The sequence below is a fragment of the Marmota marmota genome, unplaced genomic scaffold (genome assembly GCF_001458135.2).
Source record: "Marmota marmota marmota unplaced genomic scaffold, marMar, whole genome shotgun sequence".
Taxonomy (NCBI): domain Eukaryota; kingdom Metazoa; phylum Chordata; class Mammalia; order Rodentia; family Sciuridae; genus Marmota; species Marmota marmota.
Genome location: NW_026000068.1, coordinates 13,774,433 through 13,797,070, shown reverse-complemented (window position 1 = coordinate 13,797,070; position 22,638 = coordinate 13,774,433). Strand labels below are relative to the sequence as shown.

General features: G+C 35.7%; 1 protein-coding gene across 5 annotated transcripts in view; it reads left to right on the top strand.

Annotated features, from left to right (window-relative positions):
- The window catches only part of Ghr (growth hormone receptor), a 246,760-nt gene extending 228,846 nt beyond the window's left edge, over positions 1-17,914 (top strand). For all 5 annotated transcript variants that reach the window (XM_048814022.1, XM_048814019.1, XM_048814021.1 and 2 more), the window contains 5 exons: positions 1,268-1,446; positions 7,452-7,617; positions 10,219-10,309; positions 14,668-14,737; positions 14,904-17,914. In XM_048814022.1, coding sequence (XP_048669979.1) covers positions 1,268-1,446; positions 7,452-7,617; positions 10,219-10,309; positions 14,668-14,737; positions 14,904-15,878 — 1,481 coding nt within the window. In that variant the 3' untranslated portion in view covers positions 15,879-17,914. The remainder of the gene's footprint in view (positions 1-1,267; positions 1,447-7,451; positions 7,618-10,218; positions 10,310-14,667; positions 14,738-14,903) is intronic.
- Positions 17,915-22,638: the final 4,724 nt, after the last annotated feature.

Genomic DNA, 22,638 nt, shown 5'->3' with positions numbered 1-22,638 from the left:
TAGAAATGGAAATTTCTAAGATGCAACATGAGTAATAAGTTTTAGAAAATGTTCAGCAAAAACAGTTTTATATGTTGGTCATGGAAAGGATGAAGCTTTGGCTATAGGGATTCCTCAACCAATCTGGAAAGGTGAGGACATTATATGGGCATATGTAGTTTGAACATCTTCAGATTTTATTTGCAAAATAGTCATGTGTATCTGACTACTGTTTAAAAATAGGGAAAGATTTTCTCCATTAAAAAAAAAGTGCTGTCTGTTCCACCATGGTCAACAAGATGTTCTTATGCTATAAATTCTGTTTCCAGTCTGGATCAGTACAAGAACTTCCCATTTTGGGCCCCAGATTTGTGACCAATAAGAGCTCCTCATAGCCCATGACCTGTAGGTGACCCTCTACATATGTTAGAATGTAAATTTTACTCAGTATCTGCAACAGATTTTCAAAACTCTCAATAATCTTAGCAATGATCTACTTGGGATTATTTAGAATATAAATTTAGATATAGCTCCTAGCTTTGGACTCTATCATTTTCTTCATCAACCTTTGGGAAACTGTTGTCTTTGTGGTTCTAAAAATAAGAATGCAACAGATTTATCTAAGAATGTAGATTTGATAAAGGGAGCACAACACTATTTCAGATTGTTCACATGTCAGTTAAGCAAAAAGCAGAGAACTCTGGATCACCAACAGTCCAAGAGAGCAGTGTAATTCCTTTCTTGTGTCTAAAGAAAGTGCATGGCTGGGAAGACAGCAGAACTCAGGAGTTTCTGCAAAATTTTCCAAAGAATTGCATTGGTAGCAATCAAGAAATGAGTAACACAAATGTCTTATCCTCTGATCATTCAGAGTTTGGAAGAAAAAAGGATTCCTCTACCCCAGTACCAATATAGCCCATGTTTAAATACTGAGGTCTTTCTGATTCTCTGTTCCTTCAGATTTGAGTTAAAATAAATTTCCTTGCCAAAATCCTACTCATGCTCTCAGAGGTAAAAGAAATAAAATGTGACAGATCTTCAATAAAATCTTATAGATCAGATTTTAGACTTAAAATGAACTTTTCTTCTTAAAAATCAAATAAAAATTTTAAAAAATAGATTATCCTTAAATTTAAAAATGGTACTCTCTTATGAGGGTTATAATAATAGAAATATTGAAAGAATTAAAAGTATGAAATATATGAAGTAATTGGTCTCTTCAGAGGAAAATCCTCCATTAACATCAAGTTGTATCTCCTGAGTACTAATTCTCTATTGAATTGCACAGTGCAACCTGATCCACCCATTGGCCTCAACTGGACTTTACTGAACATAAGTTTAACTGGGATTTATGCTGATATCCAAGTAAGATGGGAACCACCACCCAATGCAGATGTTCAGAAGGGATGGATAGTTCTGGAATATGAACTTCAATACAAAGAAGTAAATGAAACTCAGTGGAAGATGGTAAGATTTTACTCCCTCTTACACTTTGACTTTTCTTCTTGCTGTTATAACAATCCATCTCTCATTTACAATTAGACTTCCTTTTGACCTACTCCATATACCCATGCTATGTGCCCCATAATTCCTTACTGGAGAAAGATTGATCTGTTCTGTAAAATATCATCATGGAATTTTCCTAGTTGCCTTGTTGTTCAGCGTAACAGTACAGCAAAATAGCAAACTCTAACCACTTAGCTGTCTTTGGAGATGTGACTAACCGTGAGAAAGATTATGATCAAGGTCAACAGAGGGCTATGGCCAAATACTTCCCATGATTCTAATTTCAGCTACACACAAGACCCCATTTAAATCAGTTCTTAAGTGTCTCCAGAAGAGAAGCAGAGGAAGGAATTTGTTCCTTAGAGGTGTCAGAAAGGTGTTTTATTTCATATCTCAGAGGAGAATCAAGCTAAGAGGTTCTTACGTGGGCTAGTGGAGAGCAGGTTAGCCTCTGAGCCCTTACTTCCTTTGCCACGTCTATGAGAACCCACATGGCACACAACAAGAAGAAAAATAGGATTATCATGCTGCTCCCAATATAACAAATTCGAAATCAGTCAAACCACAGGTTCGGCCAAGTTAAGCAGTTTCTGGCCAGACTTCAGGTTGTACCCAGCAGCCTGGCAGAGCTCATCCTGTGCATTCAGTGAACCACGGAAAAAGAAACCAATTTTATCAGTAAAGGAAAGTTAGGTTTGAGCAGCTTACGAAGTTTAAACCATTACAAAACTGGGCTTTGAGGTTCTGTTTTCTGAATCATTTTAATTTGGATATCTGATCTATAACTTGGTGCAAAAAAAGAAAAAAGAAAAACCTGGTTGGATGCTAACTCAAACAAGACTTTCCAAATTCAAGTTAAAATCATTTATTGAGCAACAAGATATAAAAATAAATAATCTGCACACAGCACTGTGCTAGGTACCTGGAGCAACAGTTCTCAAAATGTGAACTATGGACCTCTAAGGGTCCCCAGATGCTCTCAGGGAGTCCACAGGTATTCTATTTTTACAATATACTAAGATATCCTCTACATTTTCACTATTTGACTCATGGTACAGAAACAATGGTGGGAAAACTGCTGGCACCTGAGCAGGAGTCAAGGCCCAGTACCAGACTTTCCAAAAGTCACTCTGTTCCTCCCCACCATGAGCTCACCGGAAAGGGGAGGAAAAACAGTTTCACATAAGATTGTGCTTGAAATCCCAACGTTTGAGTGTATAGCTTTTTAACATTCTATGTGGCACACGTAAAGGACACATGACACACTTCTGCTGCATTCCAAGGCACTAGTGAGGTGGAGTGCAAAAGCAGTCCAGCGACTTGAGTTGTCAGCTGAGAGAGCTACTTGTTTGCCTGGAACACTAGTTTTACTTGAAGAACAACTGGTCGATGATTCCTCATATCTGCATTGTCAGTCATTTCTTAAAAAAAAAAAAGAAGGAAAAAACTGTCACTTCAAGAAAAAAACAACAACTGAGCATTGGTACCAATGACAAAATCTGAACTTTCACGAGAAAATCAAAATTTGGGAAAACTTCTATCTGCAGCCATGAGCTTGGTAACTTTCCAGTGTATGAAGATTTTCCCAGTAATATCAATGGTGATATTACCAATGTGATGTCTTCATGTTATATTGTAGAATGTGTGAAATTTTAAAAAATTTACATAACTCAGTGCATCAGTATTTTCCAAATGACTAATACTAGAGGGAATGGTGATTTTTGTTTAATAAAAATTGTATAGATTATCACATACATTATGTTTTGAAATTTGTATACATGGTATAATGACTCAATTGAGCTAATTAATATATGCATTATCTCATATCATTTTTTGAACTGAAGACACTTAAATTCTTCTCTCTTAGTAACTTTCAAAATGTAACACATAGCTTTTAAATAGAGTCTCTGTGTTGCACAATTAATCTCTTAAACACATTCCTTCTAACTGAAATTTTATATCATTTCACCAGTATCACGCCAAGTCTCCAAACTCCAGTCCTCCAGACCCTGGTAACTGTCATTCTACTCCTTACTTATGAGTTCACCTTTCTTGATTCCACATAAAAGATCATGTGACATTTGTCCTTTCATACATGGCATTTCACTTAATGTCTTCTAGGTTCATTTGTGTTGTAGCAAATGATAGAATTCCTTTTTTTTTTTTTAAGGCTGATACTATTCCATTCTTATATACCTCATTTCATTTGCCTGTTTATCTATTGATGGACTCTTAGTTTGATCTCTATTTTACTTTTTATCCTATTTTGACTATTGTGAATAATGCTACCATTAACATGAAAGTGAAAACATAACTTGACATATTGACTTCATTTTCTTTGGCTATAAACTCAAGAATGGAATTGCTAAATGAAGTGCTAATTTTATTTTTAATTTTCTGATGAAATGCTGCATATTTTTTAAATGCTTTTTCTACATCTATTGAAATGATCATATTGCTTTGATTATGCTAATGTGGTATAAAACATGTATAGATTTTTTAGGCCAAACCATTCTTGCTGGGATAAGTCCTTTAATCATGATGAATGATCCTTTTAATGTATATTGAATTGGGTTTAATAGTATTTTGTTTGCGGAGGTGTTGCATCTATGTTCATCAGGGATACTGTCCAATAATTTTCTTTTTCTGTAGTATCATTGTCTAGCTTGGTATCAGGGTAATCCTGACCTCATAAAATGGGTTTAAAAGTATAAGCATATACATTTTCAATTTTTGGAAGAGTTTGAGAAGGGTTGGTATTGGTTCTTCTGTAAATGTTTAGTAGCATTTACCCATGAAGCCTCAAGGTCCTAACTTTTCTTCGATGGGAAACATATTACTGACTCACTCCCCTCGCATAGTTTTCTGTTCAGATTTTCTATTTCTTCATAATTCACTCTTGGTATGTTGCATGTATCCAGGAATTTACCCATTTCTTCTAGAGTATTCAATTTGTGGAAAATAATTTCATAGCAGTCTCTTTAGATCTTTGTATTTCTTTGGTATCAGTTATAATGTCTCTTACTTCTGATTTCATTTATCTAAATCTTATTTTTTTCTTAGTCTAGCTGAAAGTTTGTAGAATTTGTTTGGCTTTTCAAAAATACCGTTCTTGTTTTGTTGATGTTTTCCATTGTTTTTCAGTGGTCTCTATTTCATTTATTTATTTTCCAATATTTATCATTGTCTTCCTTCTGCTAACTTTGGGATTAGTTTATTCTTTTTCTAGTTCTTAAGGGTATAACATTAGGTGTTTGTTTAAGATATTAGAAAGATAATGAATTTTTTCAGGAAGTTGCAGTTTAGTGTAGAAACATATGTGTAACTGATTTTAGCAGTGAAATATACTTCTTTTTTGTAACAGAAGTGTATTATCTGTCAGATGAGGGTGCCAAGAAAGACTTAGAACGTCAGCAATCCACAATACTCCCACAGAGGATTGGTGCCCCCCCACAGGCCAGTGGCACGTACTGAAGGAGCCATATGAGAAAATTTGAGTTTGGTGTTGCTGGTGTAGAATGCTGAAAGAAGATAGAGAAGGGGGTCACAAGTCAAATTACTGATAGCCCCTTTTTAGTTCTGTTGTTAGAGAAATCTATAAATAGTTTTGGTATTGATAACAGAAAAATTAGGGCTCCAAGAATGAAAACATAAACTTTTAAAAATATTTTAAGAGGGCTGGGGTTGTGTCTCAGTGGTAAAGTGCTCACCTAGCAAGTGTGAGGCACTGGGTTCGATCCTGAGCACCACATTAAATAAAAAAACAAATAAAATAAAGGTATTGTGTCCATCTAAATCTAAAAAATATATTTTAAAAAAATGTAGGTCTTTCTGCATTTTTTTAATTTATATATGACAGCAGAATATATCCACAATTCTTATTACATATATAGAGATCAACTTTTTGTATCTCTGGTTGTATACACAGTATATTTACACCAATTTGTGTCTTCATACACGTACTTTGGATAATAATATCCATCACATTCCACCATCATTAATAACCCCATGCCCCCTCCCGTCCTCTCCAACCCCTCTGCCTTATCTAGAGTTTATCTATTCCTCCCATGCTCCCACTCCCTATTCCACTATGAATCAGCTTCCTTATATCAATGAAAATATTTGGCATTTGGTTTTTTGAGATTGGCTAACTTCACTTAGCATTATCTTCTCTAACTCCATCTATTTACCTGCAAATGCCATGATTTTATTCTCTTTTATTGCTGAGTAATATTCCATTGTGTTTATATGCCACATTTTTAAAATCCATTCACCTATTGAAGGGCATCTAGGTTGGTTCCAGTTTAGCTATTGTGAATTGTGCTGCTATAAAGCACAATTGATGTGGCTGTGCCCCTGTAGTATGTTGATTTTAAATCCTTTGAGGATAGACCAAGGAGGGGGATAGCTGGGTCAAATGGTGATTCTATTCCCAGTTTTCCAAGAAATCTCCATACTTCTTTTCATATTGGCTGTACCAGTTTGCCGTCCTACCAGCCGTGTATGATGTACCTTTCCCCTCACATCCTCACCAGCCAACACTTATTGTTGTTTGTATGCTTAATAGCTGCCATTCTGACTGGAGTGAGATGAAATCTTAGAGTAGTTTTGATTTGCATCTCTCTAATTGCTAGTGATGATGAACATTTTTTGATGTATTTGTTGATTGCTTGTACATCAACTTCTGAGAAGTGTCTCTTCAGATCCTTAGCCACATTAAATAAATAAATAAATAAAGGTGTTGTGTCCATCTAAAACTAAAAAATATATTTTTAAAAATATTTTAAGAAAGCAACTAAGTAAGTTTAATATTCAGAATCCTGCTTCAAAGAATGTATTTAGGCAAAGAATGTAAATATTGCATATATTCAGAGGCTCCTGTAAAAGATACAAACGAACCATGTCATGAAGAAGAAGTGTTTTGTGAGTAGAAACCAACCTGGGTGAAAGAAAAATTTGTTTCAGATGCTGAAGGCCTGGCTTTCTGACTTAATGAAACCAATTATGAGGATTTTATTTAGGTAAAAATCCATGCTGTTGAAAAAGTGAGCGTTACAAGTTTACTATAAACAAGAACAAGGTGTTCTACCCAAAAATACATGAAAAGCACATTGAGTACTGGCTCTGAGTATTTGGTTTGGAGGAAAATGTCATTGCTATTGGGTTTACCTCTTTGATAGCAATATGTCTTAAAAGTCTAGCAATCTCACTCTACCCTTCTCTGGGGAAGTGAAGGGGTATCCTGACTAAGGGTTGTGAGACATGCTAATTGCCAAAGAACTCCCATGACTTTTTTTTTTTTTTTTGAAGATTCTGAATAGCAAACTATTTTGAGGTATGTTTTTAAACCTCTAGAACAAGTAGATTAAAGTGTTTAGTAGCTTTTAATACAATTATTTGGAAGTTAAACAAAGACAACTATGATATTTCCAGGACGCTTTCCAATTCTACAATAACGAATAAATTACTACCCAGAATTTCCAAAGAACACAGATAATTTGTTATGGCTATCATTTGTTTTGGCGTGGAAATGTGTTTGTTTTATTCTGTTCTAATGTCTTCCTCCATACAAAACTGAAATGTCCTAGATAAGTACACAATATTTCTGTAATCTTGTAATCTTCTTTATAGTTCCTCCATTCCCCATAAGAATCTCTTTGCTTTAATCTTAGCAGAATATCTGACAGCCTAATGTAAAGATATAACTGCATCTCTTTAAGCAAATCCATCACATCTGTGGGTTTAAACCAAAATAAATTTAAGGACTATTAACCTTTAAACAAGAATTATTTTTTACATAATTTGTTTCATCTTCTTTTCAGTAGCAAACTCCCTCTGGACACTTTAAAATATCACTTACTTTATAGAAATCCATTTTTAATACAAATGGGAGAACACCCAAAGTATATACTACATTGAGTTGTTGACTCTCTAGCCAATAAGCTTTATATATTTTGTCTTGAAAGATGGACCCAATATTGTCAACATCAGTTCCTGTATACTCGTTGAGACTGGATAAAGAATATGAAGTGCGTGTGAGATCCAGACAACGAAATTCAGAGAAATATGGCGAGTTCAGTGAGGTGCTCTTTGTAACACTTCCTCAAATGAGCCCATACGCATGTGAAGAAGGTAAAAAAAAAAAAAAAATAGCAGTCAAAATGTCTTTTTGCAATAATAGCAATTGATATGTGCCTGTTAGCAAGTTGTATGCACTAACACTAAATATCAGGGTGAGACCTTGAGCTCACTATCTATGACAGGTATTATGTGTTATAAAAGCAGAAAGATTTAGTTTTCAAATTAGTTCACTCAGGAAAGGTCCTGGGGCAGGTGGACATTTAGAAAGGAGAATACAGTGGTTTTCTCTGGATAGTGAAATTTCAGACATTTCTTTTCCTTTACATCATTTCTGTATTTGTAAAATTTTCTACAATGAGTTTGTTTTTAATATGTAATCAAAAAAATCTTTTAATAATGCAGGGGGCAGGAAGTCATCCCAGTCTATATGTATGAATGAATTTATGACATCTAAGAGAAAGCCTTCTATTGCAGGTGCTCACTGGCTTTAGAGAAACCTTTATCTAGAGGAAAGCTAAGAAGTGGTGTATTAAGCCCAGTACGGTGGTGCACGCCACGCCTATAATCCTAGTGGCTTGGGTGGCTGAGGCAGGAGGATCACGAGTTCAAAGCCAGCCTCAGCAAAGGCAAGGCACTAAACAACTCAGTGATACCTTGTTCCTAAATAAAATACAAAATAGGATTAGGGATGTGGCTCAGTGGCTGAGTACCCCTGAGTTCAATCCCCATTGTTCCCCCTGCAAAAAAAAAAAAAAAAGAAGTGTTGTGTTATTTGGCTCAGAGGAGACATGAAACATTTGAAGATCTTATATAGAAGAACCATAAAGATAGTTAAAGTTGCCTTTATCTAAAGAAATAGGGAAGGCTGGTGAATAGTGAGCAGTAAGTGTATAGTATTGTCACTCTCAAATGGGAATTAGCTATAGCCCTTCCACACTGAAACAGAAGATTTATAGGGTCTTAGGAGGAATTGAAGTTTGTTAATGAAATAAGCTACAGAGAAACTAAGTTTATATTTTTGCATTAACTGAATAGGTATAATAATCTCACTAAACAGGACTAATGAAAACTTTTATAGCATCATTTTTTTCTGGTTAACTGGTTACTTGTTTTTAAACAATATGAGATAAAATGCAACTGTGATTTAAGCACTTTTTAAGCTTAATATCATGGCATTTAATTCACTTAGCATAGGTTTTTTCAAAAGCTTCACTTTTCCTTCCATATTTAAAAAAATGAATCTCTGGTTCTAATGCTTCTAAATATGTTATTGATAAAAATGACAGATATTACAAGTTCTAAAATGGTGTTCGCTTCCCTACTAATTCTTAAAAAACATTTACAATAACTGTCTAGGAGATTTTAATAACTTATTAAATAAGAAAAGCATATTAAAGTATAAAGGCAGACATTTAGAAAAGCAACATTAAGGTAAATTCCACTTGCCTTTTATTAGGGTGTTTAGCCTCAGCCACTGTAGTGAGAATACTGGCAGCCAACTTTAAGGTTACTGAGAGAGGCACTTAGTCCTAAGGAATGAAATAGATGCCCCCAAGTTTCATTCAAAATATACTAAACTCTGAAAACAGGAACCTCAGTGGGACACACACACACAAACACACACACACACACACACTTTTTTTACAGCTGTAAAACATAACTTTCACATGTGTAAGAAATTTCTGTCATGATTCATTAATAAAAACTCTGCCCTGATATTTTTGATATATCCTCAATCTGGAAGCTAAAAACTATCATCACATTTATTTAAATAAATAAATAAAGTGATCATCATTTATTTAAGCTTAACAAACAGGTTTTTCCCCTAGCACCAAAGCCTTTATTGACAATCTTTTTTTTTAAATTTGTCCTAATTAGTTATACATGACAGCAGAATGCATTTCGATTCATTGTACACAAATGGAGCACAACTTTTCTTTTCTCTGGTTGTACACGATGTAGAGTTGCACCCTATATACAGTCATACATGTACCTAGGGTAATGATGTTCATCTCATTCTAACATCTTTCCTGACCCTGTGCCCCCTCCCCTTCTCTCCCTCCCCTTTGCTCAATCAAAGTTCCTCCATTCTTCCCACACATACCCCAATATGGATCAGCATCCACTTATCAGAGAGAACATTCAGCCTTTGGTTTTTTGGGATTGGCTTACTTCACTTAGCATAATATTCTCCAACTCCATCCATTTATCTGCAAATGCCATAATTTTATTCTCTTGTAATGCTGAGAGATATTCCATTTTGTATATGTACCACAGTTTCTTTATCCATTCATCTACTGAAGGGCATCTAAGTTGGTTCTACAGTTTAGCTATTATGAATTAAGATGCTATGAACATTGATGTGGCTGTTATTGACACTCTTTGGACACATAAGATGCTTAAAGCAGTTTGGTTTACTCTTAAATCATGCATTATGTTTGAACTACATGCTTTTTATTTTGAAGATTTTTTTTTAAAGTGAAAGGATTTGAATAGTGGACAGAGGTGTTCTTAGAACAGGAAAAAATCCTAATTTATCCCACTCTGCTTCTGTAGTTGTCAAGTAAGATGATTGACTATATAAGAAAGTGAAATGTAAACTTGCTTCAACTATTCATACATGTGTGAGTAAAATATTCCCATGTGTTTCAGATTTCCGGTTTCCATGGTTTTTAATTATTATCTTTGGAATATTTGGGCTAACAGTGATGCTATTTGTAGTCATATTTTCTAAACAGCAAAGGTAGGTGTGATACAGTATTCTCTGGTATGTTTTTGCAAGTTGTTTAGATTTCCATGCATTTCTGTGTTTTATTTGATATTTTCTCTTGCATGAGTATAAATTTTATTTAACACAGTATACCTTTATGTCCAGTTATATGTTTACTATTTCTAAAAACTCAATTTGTTGGGTTCATCTTTGAGAAAATACAGGTTTAGACTCTATCTATGAAGTTGTGTAGGACATTAAGAGCTTAGACTAATGATACCACACACCATGTAATAGGCACCTCTTCCCCTCAGTGCTTAAAGGGTTGACCCATTCACTCCAGGACTCCAGAGCATCATCACGGAGCCTTTGGCTGAGGCTGACACAGTCCTCAGTATAGGCAAACTGAAATGGCAAACTAAAGCCACCTAGACAATGTAATCTAATAAAAACATCCTTAAGACTTCATATGATGTGATTTTAAGTAAATCTGGGTCTCGTTTAAATGATTTGGATAGTTATAACTTTGTATTTCACCTGCATTTGCAAATACAACTGAAATGCTAAGTTTGAAGCAATTCTATTTTGCATTTTCTGGGATCCAAAAGATTGGGTTCCAGTGTCTTAGTGACTGCTGTTTGATCCTGTTTGACTCCCTTAACCTTTCTGGGCTTCCACGGTGTCATAGGTAATATGAGTGCTGGTTTATATGCTCTTTAAATTTGCCTTGAGCCCTGAGATGTTATCATTCTGTTTTTCTTCCTGAAAAATAAATAAATAAAAATTTAAAAAATTCAGTCCACACTATAGGAAATTATTTTGTACAAAATGTAGACAAAACAATTGCTATAGATTGCTAGTTTCTTCCATTTAAGGAATTTTAAAAGCCTCATGGGTTAATATGGGGAAAATAAATACATTTTTAGAATTTTAAGTAATATATGCATTTAAGTAATGCTAAAAACAAGAATCAAATTATTCTGTAAGTTTCTTGGTCTGTACAATTGGTGGGATAATTTATATGTGACTGTCATAAATTATATGTTTGCAAAGTAATTTGTTTTTAACACTGGCAGTCCATTTCAAAACATTGTGAAGGCCAAGAAAATTTGTTATATTGTTTAGTTATATCAGCTACAATATTTGGAACAATAAAATAATCCTCTCAACAAATAGGATTTCAAAGAAATTATATTAACTTTTGACTAAAAAAAGCATTTTCTGTGAATAACAAAGAATTAATCTATGATACTTGTTCAAAATCACCAAATTGTAAAATAGATATGGAGTCTTTATTGTACTACCAATTTCCTATCTAAATTGAATTCTTTACATAAAAACATCAATTTTTTTCTTTTCCATTGAAACATTTATCATTTTCTAAATTTACATGTTCTAATGCAAGTAGGAAATTTGTACAAAATAGTTGTCAGCAGATGTGGAAATAACACATATTCCCAACAATTAATAAGATGCTCCACAGAATGAGGTGCTGAAGTCAGTCTTTCCTAGAACTCCAGGCTACAGAGTTTTTCAGGTCCCACATGTCTTTAAAGATTTGTGCATCCTAATTCATTATTGAAGCTACTTTAATCCAGAAAATTGTCGATTCTACAAAAAAATTATAATGTGATTCATACTTGAATAAATGATAGCACCCTCACAAACATAGTTTAAAGCCAGGTTATCTTTACTCCGTACTAGCTTCTACCATATGACCCACCCAGCCTTGAAGCTATTATTAATTGAAGGAATAAATAATTAAATCAGCATAAAACAGAAGTAGGAAAGTGAAAGCCAAGTTCAAGCTGCAGATCCTCATTTTATTTATTTATTTATTTATTTAGGGTAGGATTCTACTACAAAGCAGATACAAAATAGAGAATTTTCACACCAAAAACTCCAGACTTCTGGATTGTCTTTAAAACTTGACAGATGTAGTGGAACTAAGCTGATCTTTCTACATGGCACATATATGGAAGCAGAGAGCCAGCTGTGCCCTTTGGGAAGGGCATACACTCTCCAGTTTGCCGCAAGCATCTTTTCTTCTCACAGCATTGTGACTGGCCTGCTTCATTTAATGACATGACCAACTTGGGCCCTTGAGATTTCAGGGCCAGCCACTGTGTCAGAAAGTGGCCACACCCATAGAATACAACTAACACAAGTAGAAACACATCATGCTCTTCATAAGGAGAGGCTCACCTCACAAAATCAACATTAGCCATTTGGGATTCTTTGCTTCCTATAATTAGGGATATGTTGCATTTTTTAATGTTTGTAAAAATTTGAAATGTGCATTTAGAAATGCCAAATTTAATAATGCAGCAGTGTGACAGAAGGCAAAAGAGCCTCAGTTTGGAGTCAGGTAACTTGGGTTTGAACCTCAATTGTGCCCTAGTGTTAGTGCATGATTTGAGACTGTTCCTTAATTTTTCAAATCTTTGTATGAATACTATCATTGACCTCCCTGATAGTTATAAGGTTTAAATAAAATGTTTAGTTCATGATCAAACAATTGTTTTAAAGAGAATTAGTAAAATTTTAGGCTTCAGGTGCCATATGTCTTTGTCACAACAACTCATTTCCACCTCTGTAGCATGACAACAGCCAGAGACAATATGTAACTGAATGAATGTGGCTGTGTTCTACAAAATCAAGTGGTAGTTCAAATTTGGCCCAAAGTCTATAATTTGTACTAAACTCTAGTGCAAAGTATATCTCACACTGTCTAGTTTATCAGAGAAGCTCAAAATGAGAGAAATTATTATTAGTAATTCATGTTATTCATTTCTATATCTGCTATTCATCAGTAATAATTTGTTTTAACATTTATTCCACTAAGTAAGCATAGTGGAGAAATCACAAAGCAACTTATACAGTGGAATTTGGTTTATTCTTTAGATTAGATAAAATGGCAGGTGGAAATATTGAAAGGAAGTGTTCCTTATTGAATAGACTGCATAGTCCATTCACACTCAGTGGACTAGCAACTGATATCCAAACTCCAGGTTACTGTCCCTGCCTAACAATGACATTTCTCACTACATAGGAGGTGGATTTGTTTTGTTTTGTTTTGTTTTAACTATAAAACAAGTTGGTTGAAATAAATAATCCCTGAGCTTCTTTCCAGAGCTACAATGTTGGTTTTAAGATTCAAGCTCTAGTTACGCTGCCAACAAAATAGATGGTTTGTTCCAATTTATTTGGCAAATGCTCGTTGAGCATTTCCATGTGCCAGGAATTGTGCTAAGTGCTAGGGATTCAGCAAGGCACAAGACAGGCAAGACAGACATGGAAATGAATCAGAGTCAAAAATAACTTAAATATTTGGAACAGAAGATATAAGTACAATTACAGTAGTATGTATGTAAGTCCATCAAAACAGAAGAAAGAGCAGTAGGGGAGATGAAGGGGATTAAAGGGGAGAAAGGACGGGATAAGGAAAGAACAATGGAATGAATCTGACCGAGCTTTTGTTATGTACATACATGAATATCCCAAAGTGAATCTCAACATCAAGTACCTCCACAAGACACTAATTAAAACAACAACAACAAAAACAACAACAACAACAAAACTATAAGTAAATTGCAGAACAACCAGTAGAGTAGAGGGAGGGAGCAGGAGGGGAGGGGATAAGTGTGCTTGGGACTGAATTAGAGCAAATTATATTCCATGCTTTTGTGATTATGTCAAAATGAATCCTAATGTTATATATAACTAAAAAGAATCAAATAACCAAAGTCCAAACTGTAAAAAAAAAAAAAATCCATTCTCAAAAGTTGGAGCTAGTTCATATTTAGCCTACTCTATCTGAAATGGCACTTGTAGTAACTGTCTGGTTAAAAATCATCTTAGATGACTTTATGATTAATGTCAACTGCGTGGTGTTACCTTGTCTCACATCACCCTTTTTCAAGGGCACAAATAATGTTGGTTGGCTGGCTCTACATAGATTGGTTCTTTTTCCTTTACTCATTTTTTTTTTCCTGCAAATTACTGAGGAGATGTACAATAAAATTGCTTTCCTTGTAACAGACATGGAAATTGGCTTCAGGTAGAATTAAATTTCTCTCTCCCAAATGCTAAAGTGGGATGGCCATAAAAAGCATTAAGAAGAAAATGAAATTATAGAAAAACCACATTTTATTTGAATAGACTTCAGAAGAGGACTTTTTTGTTATTATTGTTTTTCTTTCTTACACTTTTTGCAGTTTTTCTTTATCATTTACTGCTTTATATTTTTCTTCCCTTTCTCAGCTTCCACTTATATAGAATATCAAAATACTTGAAATAAGTAATATTCTGCCAATATTTTATTTGTTTTGAAATAAGAGAAATGTGTAACTTTTAAGATCTGTCAAATGAAAATTCTGTTTGTTTTAAAGGATTAAGATGCTGATTTTGCCCCCAGTACCAGTTCCAAAGATTAAAGGAATTGATCCAGACCTCTTCAAGGTAATTAATAAATCCGTCTAAACTATAGATTGTGATTGCACTAACTAATACCTGAAGAACATTGCCACATGTCGAGAGCTTTTTGCAAGCTCTGTGTATCGGATTTAAATGATTTCGTCATTATGAGTTTCTTTTCATAAATCTTCATTTTCTTTCTGCTTCATAGGAAGGAAAATTAGAGGAGGTGAACACAATCTTAGCCATTCATGATAATTATAAACCTGAATTCTACAATGATGACTCTTGGGTTGAATTTATTGAACTAGATATTGATGATCCTGATGAAAAGACTGAAGGATCAGACACAGACAGACTTCTAAGCAAGGACCATCAGAAATCACTTAATGTCCTTGGGGCCAAGGATGACGACTCCGGACGAACCAGTTGTTATGAACCTGACATTCTGGAAACTGATTTCAATGCCAATGACTTAGGTGATGGTACCTCAGAGGTGGCTCAGCCACAAAGGTTAAAAGGGGAAGCCGATCTCTTGTGCCTTGACCATAAGAATCAAAATGAGTCACCTTATCATGATGCTTCCCCTGCCATTCAACAACCCAGCATCATCCTGGCAGAGGAAGAAGACAAACCACAACCACTTCTCATTGGTGAAACTGAGTCAACTCACCAAGTTGCCCCTACTCAGATAAGCAATCCGAATTCACTGGCAAACATGGACTTTTATGCCCAGGTGAGCGACATTACACCAGCAGGGAGTGTGGTCCTTTCCCCGGGCCAAAAGAATAAGGCTGGGATAGCCCAGGGCGACACGCATCTAGAAATGGCCTCACTCTGCCAAGCGAACTTCATCATGGACAATGCCTACTTCTGCGAGGCAGATGCCAAAAAGTGCATCGCTGTGGCTCCTCATGTGGAGGTCGAGTCACATGCAGAGCCAAGCTTTAACCAGGAGGATATTTACATCACCACAGAAAGCCTTACCACTACTGCTGGGGGGTCTGGGACAGCAGAACATGCCCCAGGTTCTGAGTTGCCCGTCCCAGACTATACCTCTATTCATATAGTACAGTCTCCACAGGGCCTTGTCCTCAACGCGACTGCCTTGCCCTTGCGGGACAAAGAGTTTCTCTCATCGTGTGGCTACGTCAGCACTGACCACCTGAACAAAATCATGCCGTAGCCTTACTTTGATTTCCCAAGAATAACATACTGAATCGCCAAGAATTGGCTGGGGCATGAATGCTGAAACCAAAACAATCTTTAAACATTTGGGGGGAGACTGTGAGGGTGGGTATGGATTCAAATGCCTTTTCCTGAAATGTGGAAATGTTATTAAAAGGAAAAAACAAGAACATTTAATCAGAGAGATATTCCCCGTTGTGAATTGTAAATATTTTAAAGAATTGTCTCAAAAGACTCTTCAGTAGCAGTGATTGTCTTATTATTATGGGTGTTAATTTTGTGATACTAAGCATCGGATGGCTACATTTTTAATGTATAGTAAATTGTGCTTTTTGAAAAAGCAAAAACAATCAGGTGGCTTTTGCAGTTCAGGAAATCAAATGCAAATCATAGCACAGGCTAATTTTTTTTCTTTTTTTAATAATTGGGAAGTAAAAATCTAGGTAAGAAAGCAAAAGTAGTTTGGATATGTAAAACATTTATTTTGACATAAAATTGATAAAGATATTTTTAATAATTTAAACTTCAAGCATGGCTATTTTATAATACACTACACACTGTGTACTGTAGTTCACAATGACCCCATCTAAGGAATGTAGTAACTACAGTCTAAAGCTGGTTTAATGCTTCAGTCAATACACCTGAAGAAAAACAGACAAGCTAGTTTTTTACAAGTCCCTTTTTTATACTTCCCCAAAGTTCTTAAGTAATTCTAAGATCTCTAATAACCTGCATTATTGGAACATACCCATCTTATCTGAATTTTTAAACAAATATTTTTAAGTTAGAAAACTTTTAAATGTTTACATGGATCAATGCACCATAAACCAAAAAACAGGAAGGAGGAAAAAAAAAAGAAAAGAAAACCCTTCTTCACCAAATTTCAGTGCAAGCCAGAGAGCTAATGCTAAGACAAGTAGAAGTTACAGCTGGTTCCCCTGGGCCAGGCTGCTGACGTGCTGAACTGCACGTGGTATGAATTTTTTTAGCACACAGATCATGAGAAATAAGCTCCAAAACCTGCAATGGTATCTTTTCAAACAGAGCTTGGTTTCATTTCATAGTTACCTAAAAGAGGAATAAAATATAAGCAGCATTTTGTAAGTAGAAGCAGATCAAATGAAGTTAACTGAACAATGGAACAGAAAGCTTAAGAAATAGGTTTTTGTTTCATAGTCTATAGCTGAGGACACATTTATTATTTGTGGTAACAAGGGACAGATGGTAAGCAAACCAAAAAGAGAACTCAAAATTAATCAAACCAATAGAAGAAGCTTTCTCACCAAGCCTAATAGGATTTACTTAAAACTATAAAATAAGTTTCATCATTTTTTATTTCCCCTTTGAGAGGACTGGCCTCCAACCAGGTAGTCAGAAGAAAATGAAGGAGCCTAAGTAATTTATCAATTATTTTCCAATTCTTTATCAACTTAAACATTATCCTTTGGAATAGCTCCCCTAAAGGTTTATGAAAGAGAAGAATCTCATCTCACTGAATATGTCTCACTTTAAGTATTTTTTTAAAAACACTTTAAACTTTAAAATTAATTCTATTTGCCATTTAGCTCAAGACCTTTTGGGGAAGCAAGCTAATGGCTGGCAGTTCCCTCTTTCTTACAGAATTCCCTCTTTCTTACAGAAAATACAGTGAAAATCTAGAATTGGGTGTTTAAAGTTCAACATGTTACTTTGTGATAGATGTTTAATAGATTCTCTGCTACCTTGCTGCTTAGGGTTTTCTCTAAAAGCTACAAAATTTAGTTTCATATAAAACATCATCAATGTAGAGCCTAATTCAACTTAAAGCTGTGTTTTTGGAAGAATTATATTACTATTTCACAATAGGCTGACCACATTTCTATAGCCAAAAATAGCTAAATACCTCAATCAGTCTCAGAATGTCATTTTGGTACTTTGCTGGCCACACAAGCCATTATTCACTAGTATGACTAGTTGTGTCCTGCAGTCTATATTTAACTTTCTTTATGTCTGTGGATTTGCTCCTTCAAAGTTTAATAAATTTATTTTCTTGGATTCCTGAATGTGTGCTTCTATTGTCAAACCTCAACATGAAAAGATCTTAAGACATGAAAGCATCTTAGACTATATTCTGTGAGTTCTTCTCACTGTAAGGGAAGCTTAGCACAATTAGTTCAAACATCAGTAATGCAGTACAGTTTTTTGTTATGTTCTAAATAGAAGCTGAGGAGGCAGCTCCATATCTCTATTTTTTGAGGACACAAGAGTTCCCACTAGGAAATATGCTGCTGGCCTGTTTGAACTATGCCTTCTTTGGGCTGTACCTCTCATGGGCTATGCCTTGTACACATTATAGAAGTCAAATGGTGCATCCAAGTTGATGTGGGGTGCATGTGGGGCGAGGTGCATGTGGGGTGGGGTGCATGTGGGGTGGGGAAGAGTGTTGCTTGGGCATTGTCTTCAAACTACATTCCTAGGTTGAGCATGTTACCTGGAAAGAGGAAAATCAGCTCTTCCTCTACTGTTCACACACTGACACAAGTCAGTTTGTCAGACTGGCTACTTCATCATGGGGAGCAGATAATTCTTTCCCATAGCCTCCCAGACCTGGAATAGAGGCCAGTTGGGTAGGTTGTGTAGGAACTTGAGAGGGCAAGAAAGCCAGGAAGCATAGATTATGCTACAGAAGATTCCAACTGTTTATTTCTGCAAGTTGAATGCAAACTGTCACAACTTTTCATATTTGAGGGTTAAATTCACTACAGAAAATAATTTTTCCACCTACTGCCTTCTGCCCTTTGAGAGGCCATTACTTCAAAGAATTGTGGAGTGAAACCTCTGGGCTTTTTTTATTTGGAAATATGTTTCAGAAATTTGTGGCCTTTATCTCACTAGAATATTGGAACTTATACTACAACCTTTACAGAACAAAACAAATAAAAGGTTATCATTATAAGCACCAGACATCTATTTCTTACATATGTTATACAAGACCCAGCCTTCTATGAACAGAGAGCACAATGCTTTCTATTTCAGAAAATTAATGGCATGTTGAAGATGGCTACACATGTGTTTATGTATTTAAACTTCTCAGTTCTACTAAGATACACCACACCAAAATTTATTCAAGTGTTATAAGATTTACATATTTTTACACTCAAAAAAGTCTTTTCATATGCTTTTTCAAGGTAAGATAGCAGAAAAACTGGAAGATTCTTAAATCTGTATTCTTTACTTTAGAATCCAAGATCCCACATAATTTACTCCATAACTACTTGAATATTTAAGAGCTGGATGTAAAGGGCACAGCTTCTGAACAAGAATTTGACCTTTGACTAACATTTGAGTTCTGTTCCTTGGAAATCTAATAAGCATATTATATCCACTGTGTTACACAGGCAACATTGACCATGGTTAAAATGATCTCTGGTAAATCATATCTGGATGGATAGAAAACATAAATACATGGGATAAACCATACTTCAAACCTGGGCATGGTGGCTGTTAGAACTGAGCATGTGCCCTTCAGGAGCACCAGGAGTTATGCCTATGGAGTTGTAACAAAAGCTACTGGTACCACTGAGGCATAGAGCTTCTATGCCTGGGAGACTCCATTAGCTGCCCAGTATGGGTCTCCTTCCCTTACACCTGAGCTTCCACTTGGTAAAGGAGGAAAGATCATGGCTGCTGGACAGCTATGTAAACAGTTTGTGGACTGCTACATGGACAGTTACCATGACTATGATTCTTAAGCAGGAAGTCCATTGGTACCTGCCCTACATCCTTCCTATTCTACATTTCAGAGTAGACTGGGACCAAGTGTGATCTGTGGCCATCTAGTGGATGTTGGGTTGAGCCTACCTTGGGAAGATCCCTTTACAATCTAGTAAGAGAAACTTGCTATTCATTCCTTGAACAAAGTTTGTGCTTTCCCATCCCTGTATTCTTGTTCAGGACTCTTCCCCCGCCTGAAAAGCTCCCACGTACCAATCCTGCCTCCCAAAATTATTCTCATGCTTCATGATCTGCTCAAATGGCTTCCTCAAAAAACATCTGATTCTCTCCAGCCTTAAGTGATCATTTCTTCTTCAAAACCACTTTTAATGGCACTTATCACACTCTGCTTATTATTCATCTAACAATCTCATGGGATAGGATCTAACAATATGTATTCTTGGGAATACCTGATTCTTAAAATACTCTTAAATGGATGATACTGTGCTCAATAAGTTTTGGGAAAACCTCAAATTTCATTACCTTCATTTTGATATTTTAGCATTTCTAAAGTTTAAAAAATACACTCATTTTTCTGAATTATTTTTAACAATAAAAAAATACAGGCATACTTTGAAGATACCACAGGTTTTGTTCCAGACCACTGCAATAAACAGAGTCACAATGATGTTTTAGTCTCCCAGTGCATACCCACATTATTTACACTAGTAATACTGTGGTCTGTTAAGTGTGCAATGCCTTTACACCTGAAAACAATGTACACATCTAAATACTAATGGTCATCTGAGCCTTCAGAGGTTCACGATCTTTTTGTTGGTGGAGGGTGTTGCCTTGATGATGATGGCTACTGACTAATCAGAGTGGTTTATCTGAAAGTTGGGATGAGTAACAATTTCTTTAAGTAAGACAACTGTGAAGTTTGTCACAATGACGAACCATTGCTCTGTAAGACTCAATGCTGTTTGATAGCATTTTACCCAAGCAGAACTTCTTCCAAAATTAGTCAATCCTCTTAAACCCTGAGGTTTGCTTTATCAACTGAGTTTATGTAATATTCTCACTCCTTTGCTGACATTTAAACAATATTCACAGTATCTTCACCAGAAGAAGATGCCATTGCAAGAAAGCACTTTCTTTGCTTGTCCATAAGCAAATCCTCAACCATGTAAGTTTCATCATGAGATTATAGTTATTCAGTCACATCTTCAGGCTCTGCTCCTAATTCTGTTTTCCTGCTATTTCCAGCACATCTGTAGTGACTTCCTCCACTAATATCTTTAACCCCTTCCAAACTCTTATTAATGTTAGTTAATAACCACAAATGTTGTTGATAGCATCTAGAATGGTAAATCCTTTCCAGAAGGAATTCAGTACATTTTATCAAGATCCACAAGAGGAATCACTATCTGTGGCAGCTATAGACTTATGAAATATATTTCTTAACTTGTAAGATTTGAAATGTGAAATTACTACTTTATCCATGAGTTACAGAATGGATATTGTATTAGCAGGCAAAAAAAATTAATCTCATTGTACATCTCCATCAGAACTCTTGGGTGACCAGATGCATTGTCAATTAGCAATAATATTTTAAAAGGAATCTTTTTGTCTGAACATCAGTTCCCTACAGTGGGCTTAAAATATTCAATAAGTCACATTGTAAACAGATGTGCTGCTAACATTCAGGCTTTGTTGTGCTATTTAAAGAGCATAGACTGAGGAGATTTAGTATAATTCTACAGGGCCCCTGGGCCTTCAGAATGGCAAATGATCATTTGTTTCAACTTTGAGTCACCAGCAGCATTAGCCCCTAAAAAGACAGCCAGTATATCCTCTGAACTCTTGAAGTTAGGCATTGATATCTCCTCTGCAGCTATGAAATTCTAGATGGTACCTTGTTCCAATATAAGGCTGCTTCATCTACACTGAAACTCTGTTGCTCAGTGCCAACACCTTGGTCAATGATCTTAGCTGGACTTTGCAGGAAACTTGCTGCTGCCTCTCCATCAGTACCTGCTGCTTCCCTGGCACCTTTTTATTATGGAGTTGGCCTCTTAAGCCTCATGAATGACATCTGCTGACTGCAGACTTCTCTTCTGCAGCTTCCTCACCCCTCTCAGCCTTCATATCATTGAAGAGAATTAGGCCCTCGCTCTAAATTAGACTTTGGCTTAAGGGAATGTTATGGCTGGTTTGATCTTCTACCTACCCACACCGCTTATCAGCAATAGGCTGTTTCATTTTCTTATTTGTGTGTTCCCTGTGTACTTTTAATTTCCTTCAAGAACTTTTCCTTCGCATTCACAACTTGGCTCTTGGGTGCAAAATGGGAAGATTTCAGCTCATCTTGGCTTTCTACATGCCTTCTCCACAAAGCTTAATCATTTCTGGTATTGGTTTAAAGTGAGAGACATGCCACTCTTCCTTTCACTTGAATGCTGAGAGGCCATTATAGGGTTATTAATTGGCCTAATTTAAATTCTGTTTATCTCAGGGAAAAGGTAAACCTGGGGGGAGGGAGAGAGATGGTAAATGACCAGCCAGAATAACAGTAAGAACACTCACCACAATTATTAAGTTTGCAGTCATATGGGTGTGGTTCATGGCACCCCAAGACAATTACAATAGATCAATGACCGCAGATCACCACAGCAGATATAACAATGATGAAAAGGTTAAAAATTGTGACAATTACCAAAAAATGTGACTTTGGGATGTGAAGTGAGCACTCGTATTGGAAAAATAGCACTCATAGACATGCTTCTTGCTGGTTGCTTCAAACCTTTAATTTAGAACACACACACACACACACATACATATACACACATGAGAAGAAAACATAAAATGAGTTATGTCTGTAATGGTGAAAAAATATCCATATCTAATATCTGATAACACTTAGGAAAGCTGCTCTGAGAATAATAGCATGTCTTGCACAAAATAAAATTATAAATTTCAGGTAAACATGGATTTGAATGAAGCATTTTCCTGTAATGCCATTAAACTCTTACTCTATCAATAAGCGCCCCCCCCCCCCCCCCCCC